Source organism: Cebidichthys violaceus, unplaced genomic scaffold (genome assembly GCF_023349555.1).
Source record: "Cebidichthys violaceus isolate CVI_PGR_0920_01 unplaced genomic scaffold, fCebVio1.0.p SCAF_29, whole genome shotgun sequence".
NCBI classification, from domain to species: Eukaryota; Metazoa; Chordata; class Actinopteri; order Perciformes; family Stichaeidae; genus Cebidichthys; species Cebidichthys violaceus.
In genome coordinates, this window is record NW_027176472.1 from 1,644,538 (window position 1) to 1,653,048 (window position 8,511).

Genomic DNA, 8,511 nt, shown 5'->3' on the forward strand with positions numbered 1-8,511 from the left:
CATAAATACACCACATGTATTATAATATTGTTCCCCATTATCTTATTATCTCATTGCACAGCTACTGTCTTGCTCAGTTGCTCTGCTTCCAGCGCAGCTTGTTTTAAGTAGAGCTGTTATCCAATCACATGTCACCCCCATGCTGTCTCTGAGTCAAACAACCTGCCCAGAGGCCTTCAGAACCACGAGTGAACCTCTTTGCAGGTTACAGTGAATGGGGAGTGTTGAGTGGTGGCTGTCGGCTGTGGTTTCAGCCAGAAGTACATTTTTATTTTCCCCTCATTTTCATCAGTGTCATTGTTCCCTGTTTCTTTTTTATTTGTGTCTTTCTGACCTTCATTTCTTGATCTCTTTCTTTCTCTTATTTCTGCTTCCTCTCTCCACATACGATATGCTTTCCAGTCCGCTTCAAACGGTTCACATAACTTCTTTACCTCTTGGACATGATTTCATGTTTTTCTTTCTCTCTCTGCTCCAAACACGTTTTGAGTTGATCCAATTAGGCTAAAACTTTTCTTTTACTTTCTGCACTTAAAGTACATTTTGCTGATAATAACATACTCGACTAAGGTTTTGAATGCAGGTATTTACTCGTAACGGATTGTTTCATCAGTATTAGTACGTTTACTGCAGTGAAGGATCTGAATACTTTTTCATCCACTGATTACTTGTCAGTGATTTAAGTTGGTCAAACAGTTAATATAGAAACAGTGGTCCCTAATCTTGGCTACAGATCCTTGAGCGGGTCCAAGTTGTTGCTCATATTATATACAACTACATTATATCTCTTCTGTAAACACACCAGTATGATTAAATATGATCACATCATGTTTTAATCAATTAAGATCAAAGAGCTTCTTTGAGCTGTTTGTCACAAGAGGTTTGACTATCAAACACACATTGTCTGTAATAGAATGAGTGAATTTAAATCAATTTACAAGAGAAACACATTTTTAATTATTGTATTTCAAAACGCTAATTAACATAATTTGTATTTCATCAGCCTCTACAGTCTGAAAAGTTTACAAAACCTGTGAGACAAATGTAGAACATCCTGAGATGTAGTGGAGGAGTGTTTAGTGGCGGATTGAAAACCACCTCTAACAGACCTAGAGTCTGTGTCACAGTGATATCCGGTCAGTCCAGAGACGAGGATGGTAACCAATAGATGTAGAGATACAACAGAGACTGGGTCCGCCCACTTACTGTCAAAAAGTTAAAGTTTCGCAAGCGAGCAGAGTAAAGTTTCGCTCACGGAGTGATGTAAAAGCTCGTCAAAGTAAAATACGATGGATCTCATTTGCGCTCTCGGATTTTGACAGTGATTTGCCTTCATACTTTTTCCCACAGTTAATTGTCTACAGTATCTTCAGAACAATCTGGGCCAGTCAAAATTTTGTTCAACTTCTAAAGGACACACAAAACGTCCTAAATACTACAAGTTAACCAGGACACGTCTGTCCGACACCCTAATGTGCGACAATACCGGTTTACCGCTTCAAAGTATGTTTTCTGTAATAAAATAATTTCTCCCTGTTTGCACACAATGTTCGGAGTTAAGCGATACAAGTTAATAAAAAAAGAACACAATGATAACTTGTCACAACACATTTCAGACTTAAAGAGACGAGCTAATCTTCTCCTAAAACACCAGAACAAGTACTTAGTGCAGCATTAGACTGCTGTGTTGTTCTTTAACATTTTGTTGGACCCCCATCAGGGCACAGATGACTCTGGGTCATCTCGGCCGAACGTGGAAACCAGTTACAGACTGGGAACGACCACAGAGTCACTCGTCGTGTTTCTGGTTCTTCACATTTTGGAAAGGTCTAGAAGCACGGCTCGTTGGTGCAAAAGTACAGTTTACACCGGCCAGTTTAGACTGACAGTGGAGTGTGCTGAAGACAGTGTTAATACTTTGGTATTAAAGTAGCTTTATTATGTACCAAATTAGCACAGTTGCACCCTGCGCCCAACTTAGCTAGTTAGCTAGCTAGCTGACGTGCTAGCTAAAAAGACCATGCTAGGGATTTAGCATCTTGCTACTCTCGTCCGTCACCGTCAACCCACTTACTTTGTGCATATTTCCCCCTTTACTAAAGCGAAAAAACGTATACTATTACTTCATGTACTGCTTCACTCAATCATATTGAATGTGTTATTGTGTGTGGCAAATGACTGAAGTGCCAAAGGTTAAAGTAGGCATAGTGATGAATGTAAGCTTTTTGGTTTTCACAGCTGAAAAAAATGTATTTGTGTTTATTGACACATTGGTCTCTTCCTTTGAATGTAAACATCTTCAGTTTTAGCTTCACTTTATTCTCTAATAAGAACGTTTTAGCCACTAACACATACTATTGTATCACTGCGTTGTATCTTCAATGTAAGGGATCGTCATGGTCACAGGTGAGATTACATGCACCTTCAGGTTGACATATTGAAACTGTGACGAGGCAGAAATCATTTGTGACCGCTCTAAACCAAGACCAAATAAATCAAAATGTACTTGTTTACATTGAATAAATTGTTCTCATGATTGAGTTTGGTGAAAAGTACCTAATTTGCATATTCGGAACACAGAACAGAACACATGAACAAAGTGATACCATTGACGGAACTGTCAACTAGGGTTCTGCTGGTCAGTTTGTCATTTTAACGAAATACATTATGATGATGGTAAGTCGCTGTTTGTTTCTCCCTCATGTAGAAAATTGTGTGAGAACTTGAAGATACAATATACAATATGAAGATGCATTTATGAACAGAAAGCATGTGCTGCTGCTCCTTTTTTAAATATTTGTCATATCAGAAAGTTACATAGACAATGTATTCTTCTAGAAAACTGTTAAAGATGTGATGAAACACTCAAAGTGTAGGTGAACTCACTTCTTCTGCCTTCTCATCATGTGTGCAATGTGGTTCTCACACAATCCATATGTGCTTTTCAGAAACAGAAAGAAATAAGCTGCCTCCTACCCAGTAACTATAAGCTGCCGGAGCTTCTTGGAGAGGGAGGTTTTGGAGAAGTGTTCAAATGCTTCAAAAAGGACACCAAGGAGACCGTTGCAGTAAAGATCCCTAGAGGTGTTGCTGTTGAAGAAACCTCTAAAGATGGCGTGTCCCTCAACACTGAAGTAATTACTCATCAGCATGTCTTTGTCACTTTTATTTAAATATAAAAAAATCTTTCTCCTGAGTTGAAAACTTGTGTCAACAACTAATCATCACACTTGAGTTCCCCAGTTGAATCTCCTGAACATGTTCAAAATGACGAATCTGGACAAGCAGAACATCGTCAGGTTCATTGACTCCTTCAACCTGGAGGACAATAGAACTGCTCTCGTCTTTGAGTTGCTGGATATGACTCTAGATGACCTGATTGAAATGGAAACCATGAAAATGCATGACATCAGGAGTGTGATCCAACAGGTATGGCTCCAGTAGTATCAGACACAACACTGAAGTCAAAAAGCTGTGAGCTCACCCTTTGAATGTCATTGCTGATCTTGCAGTTGGCCACAGCCTTGGACGCCCTGAAGACCATCGGAGTGATCCATGCAGACCTAAAGACAAACAACATCATGGTGGTGGACAGCAAAGCTAAGCCACTCAGGGTGAAGCTCATCGACTTCGGATTGGCTGTTCTGACCTCTAAGGTGAAGCAGGGCAATCATCACCAAATAGCATCCCACAGGTGAGCTATAGACTCCAATCATATTCCTCTATGCGCGTAGGCGATGTCTACCATCCGCTCAAATACGACGGTGTTCTTCATCCTGTGTTGGACATTTGTTTCATTTTCAGGGCTCCAGAAATTATTTTGGGACTTCCATATTCAGAGGCCATCGACATGTGGTGTCTAGGTGTTGTGATGGCACGCAGGGTGCTTGGTGTAACGCTCTTCTCGCGGAGGAGTGAATACGATGTGGTAAGTCATTAGTTGAGTTTTCATTTATCTGTTTTTATGAGCATTATCAATTTGCGTTTAAAGAAACCTGAGTGGAAACGCAGAAATTTGGAAATGAAAAAGCTGGTGTGTCGATAAATGCAAAATGCGACAAAGTGCAATGGAAACAGATTGAGCGAATTAACGGGTATATATTCAAATGTATCAATAAATAACGTTGATTCTCAGGCAAACTAAGCAGCTCAGCCGCCATTATGGCTCGAAGTTGTACACGGGTATAGCGAAAGGGCGATTCTGGTCAGAGCCAAAATGGCGCCGTTTCCCCTTTAAACAAGGAGCCAATCGAATTCGTAGATTTGTTTTCTATCCAATCACAATCCATCTGGAGGGCGGGACGCGCTGAACCGGGAGGAGCTGTTTTTGGGGTGTTGTGAATTCGGTCAGCCAAGAAATCTTGAGTGGGAGTTGTCGGGGCCGATTTTGTTGTTACGTTTTGTTTTTGTCCGTCTATTCACACCGATTTACCAACCGCGCCAGCCGCAGCCATGCCCGGGATAGAGAAGCTGCCGATAGAGGAGACGCTGGAGGACAGCCCTCAGGTAACAGTGCCCTTTCCCTGGAGGCTTCAAGCTAGCATGCTAACGTTAGCCACTTGTACGGGCTGAGCTAACCGTCTTTGTAGGCTCACAGTTGTTTGCCAACAACCGGCGGAGGAGATGACAGGTTCAAGCAGCGAGCTAACCGCTAACGGCCCCGCTAATCAGCGCTGTCAAAACAGGACACGTCAGCTGTGCAATGGCATCCCACCGTGAGACTGCTGTATCGAAATGAACCCGTGTAATGGATAGGTTAGCCAGGCTACTTCCTTAGCCTCTTGGCTAGCTGCTGCTTCCACTCCTTCCATTGATAACTTGGTAATGTTTTGGGCTGTTGTCATGTAATTGTTAAGATGTGACATTCTCACACACACACACACACACACACACACACACACACACAGGGCAGAAAGCTGCAGCAAAACCCCCCCAAAAAAACCCTGCTGTACAATCACTGATTGGGGGTGTGGCCAGAGTGGGATACACCCGAGTTTTGGGATGTTTTATAGTTCAGTGCACCTGTAAACAGTTTCCCCAGAGAAAACCAGGGACCCGAATCATGAAGCAAGTTCCACTTTTAGTCTGTCTCTGTTTGGGTTCTTGTGGATATCCAGTGGATTGATGTATCAAATCACATTTACTCAAGTACTGGACCTGAGTATAGTTTTGAGGAGTGCTATTTTTATTTGTTGATTTTACTATATTTTTATTAAATAAATTTTTTAAATTTTTTTTTGAATACTTGTATTTTTTTTTATAGCTTTCTGTTATTGTTATTATTGTCTTGCTTTTGCTGCACTTTGTAAACTCTGTTTTTAAAGGTGCTATATAAATAAAGTTATTATTATTATTATTATTATTATAAGTTCTTCATACTTCTACATTTCAGAGGCCAATATTTACCTTTTTGTTTAATACCTTTAGCTACTTTGCAGATTCAGATTAATAATACAAAATATTATCAACGCTGTATTAATATGGGTTAAGGCTTTTGGAAAAATGTCTTATGAACTCAGTGAATTTTAGATGTAATCTGCTACAATTTATTTAAGGCAATACGTCGGTTGCTCAACAGTGAAAGTAAACAAGCTGTGTTCCAGTGCATCAGCGCTGTGTCACAAAGGTAAGAATCAACTCTGGACTTTTTGTATTCGATTTGAACTCAAAAGGGAATTTGCTCTCTTGTTTTTCCTAACATGAGCTTATTCACCATTTCGCCCATTGATGTTTATGTCAAATTTACCAAATGATTATAGTTGTACCTTCTTATTCGTAAGAAAAAGGAGATACAATAAGATTCCTTTTATGCATTCAACGAAATATTCTTTATAAATGGTGCAGTTGAGTCACACCTTGAGGAAATAGTGCTGCACTGTGTTGACAGGCGACAGGTGTGGATTTACATAGATAGGTGTGGGTTTGGGGTTTTTTTGCCAGGTACACAAGGGATCGCTTTGGGTGCTGCGGTTTTATGGGTCGGTCAAATGATTAACAACGTTTTCACCAGCGTTGTTGTTGTGTCTTTTGCACGTAGACCCGCTCTCTGCTGGGAGTGTTTGAGGAGGACACCGCAGCGATGTCCAACTACTGTACACAGCTCTATCAGGCCATGCAGAGGATTTATGATGCACAGGTAAACACACTCTTGATTCACCGGTGTAGTGCCACTGGCTCTGCAGGTGGAGACAGAACATACAACCTGATTGGTAAGTGCGTCTGTCCCGGTTTGTCTTTCAGAATGAGCTCAGTGCTGCGACACACCTGACCTCCAGACTGCTGAAAGAGTACGACAAACAGGTAGGCCAAGTCGTCAACCAGCCGCCGACTTCATGAAACCAGACACCAGCCCTACACAGCCATGCTACAACACTAGACACTAGCCTTTTTAAACTACCCACTGGCCATTAAACACTAGCCACCAACCTTTAAATGCTAGTCATCTGCTTTACAGCAATAGCCACAGGCCACATAGCAATAAACACTAACAATAGCCACTGGACATGTAACATTAGCCAGTTTTATAACACTAGCCATCCAGCCTTGTAACACTCTATTAGCATTATAACACTAGCTTAAAGCCTTATAACACTAGTCATTAGCTCTATTACACTAGCCTAAAGCTTTATTACACTAGCCCCCAGCTTTAGAACACTAGCCCCCAGCTTTAGAACACTAGCCCTCAGCCTTACAACACTAGCCACCAGCCTTACGACACTAGCCACCAGCCTTACGACACTAGCCCTCAGCCTTACGACACTAGCCCCCAGCTTTACGACACTAGCCCTCAGCCTTACGACACTAGCCCCCAGCTTTGCGACACTAGCCCCCAGCCTTACGACACTAGCCCCCAGCCTTACGACACTAGCCCTCAGCCTTACAGCACTAGCCCTCAGCCTTACGACACACTGGCCCCCAACTTTACAACACTAGCCCCCAATTTTACAACACTAGCCCTCAGCCTTACGACACTAGCCCTCAGCTTTACGTCACTAGCCACCAGCATTGTAACACTAGCCCTCAGCCTTATGATGACCTTTCCTCGAGAGACAACCTCGGGTCAACATTTAACCAACATTTGTTCTGTGACGATGAATTCACAGATTCCTCTCCTGTGCGTTCCATGTCTGTTTGCTGCTGCAGAGACACATTTCTTCTTCTCACAAGAATCAATCTAATCCATTCCTCCATGTTGTTGTTGTCGTCATCCGCAGCGTTTTCCTCTAGGGGGCGATGACGAGGTGATGAGCTCCACCCTGCAGCAGTTTGCAAAAGTCATTGATGAGGTGAGAGAGACTAAAAACACACCAGAGCTCCGTCTGCTGCGGGTTTATGCTCCTTGGATGTTCCCCGACAGGCAGAGTGTACCTAACAGGATATGACGTCATACGATACGACAACTTCCTCTTTTCTCTCTTTTGCAGTTGAGTTCCTGTCACGCCGTCTTGTCCACCCAGCTGGCAGATGCCATGATGTTTCCCATCACTCAGTTTAAAGAGAGAGACCTGAAGGGTAGGAAACACACATGCTGACCAGCTGTCCGGCCCTCACTACTGGAGACACACTGTTGTCTTTAAGTATAAGATTTCCCTTAAGTGGTACAAAAGGGGCCGAAACCGGGAAAACGGACCCAGACAGGTTTTGCTCTGTAACTTACAGTTCTGTTCTTCTCTCTCCAGAGATCCTCACTCTGAAAGAAGTCTTCCAAATATCCAGTGATGGTACGTTTCTACCGCTACTTCGGGCTGCAATTAATGTTCTGTATACAATTTTAATTTTTTTATTTTCCCTTCATATTTCAAAGGATACATGTTCATCACAGCTTCAACGAGTCAGCTTTCAAACTGAACCAATCCTAAGCCCCACCCACTCTTCTGCTCATTAGCATTTCAGTTTTTTTTTATTTCACCGAAAACACTGATATCATCACAGCTACGGTGGAGCTTGAAGCTGCATATAAGTTAGATTTTTCTCGACCAGCAAACCCCTTTTGAACCGGAGGACAGTTGACGCTTCAAATGTTTCGACAACATGTTTTAATTTTGTGCGTGTTTTGGGCAGTCTGTCCTAATTTGACCGAAGATAAGAAGAGAATTTACAGAGAATTAAAAGGACGATTTTACAGTGTCGTGTGTCTCTGTGTGATTTAACGCTTTGTGTTCCATTCTGACATGTGCTACTGTTGAAGGAGAAAAACAAAGACACGGTTCATGACCGCAATGTGTGACCCGTCTGTGTCTGCAGATCACGACGTAGCCATTAACAGATACAGCCGCCTGTCCAAGAAGAGGGACAACGACAAGGTGAGAAACCCTAAAATAATAATCATTCTTTACTTCAGGAGTCTGTAACTTGTTAAAAACCTCCTCAAAAGATCAAAAGGAGGAGAATACAGATACAGACGTATGGACTCGTGAAATAACCGAATAACTTCTGGATCATGCAGTCAGGTTTTACAATGTTAACTTAAGTTACGTGAACATTTTACAATACGACTATCGGGACTGAAAG

The 8,511-nt window shown here is 42.0% G+C and overlaps 1 protein-coding gene across 1 annotated transcript in view; it reads left to right on the plus strand.

The window, feature by feature from the left end:
- The first annotated feature begins 4,330 nt into the window (after nucleotides 1-4,330).
- appl1 (adaptor protein, phosphotyrosine interaction, PH domain and leucine zipper containing 1) overlaps nucleotides 4,331-8,511 on the plus strand; it is a 9,934-nt gene continuing 5,753 nt past the window's right edge. The window contains exons 1-7 of the mRNA XM_068722217.1: nucleotides 4,331-4,506; nucleotides 6,038-6,136; nucleotides 6,241-6,300; nucleotides 7,215-7,286; nucleotides 7,425-7,512; nucleotides 7,680-7,721; nucleotides 8,245-8,303. Coding sequence (XP_068578318.1) covers nucleotides 4,453-4,506; nucleotides 6,038-6,136; nucleotides 6,241-6,300; nucleotides 7,215-7,286; nucleotides 7,425-7,512; nucleotides 7,680-7,721; nucleotides 8,245-8,303 — 474 coding nt within the window. The 5' untranslated portion in view covers nucleotides 4,331-4,452. The remainder of the gene's footprint in view (nucleotides 4,507-6,037; nucleotides 6,137-6,240; nucleotides 6,301-7,214; nucleotides 7,287-7,424; nucleotides 7,513-7,679; nucleotides 7,722-8,244; nucleotides 8,304-8,511) is intronic.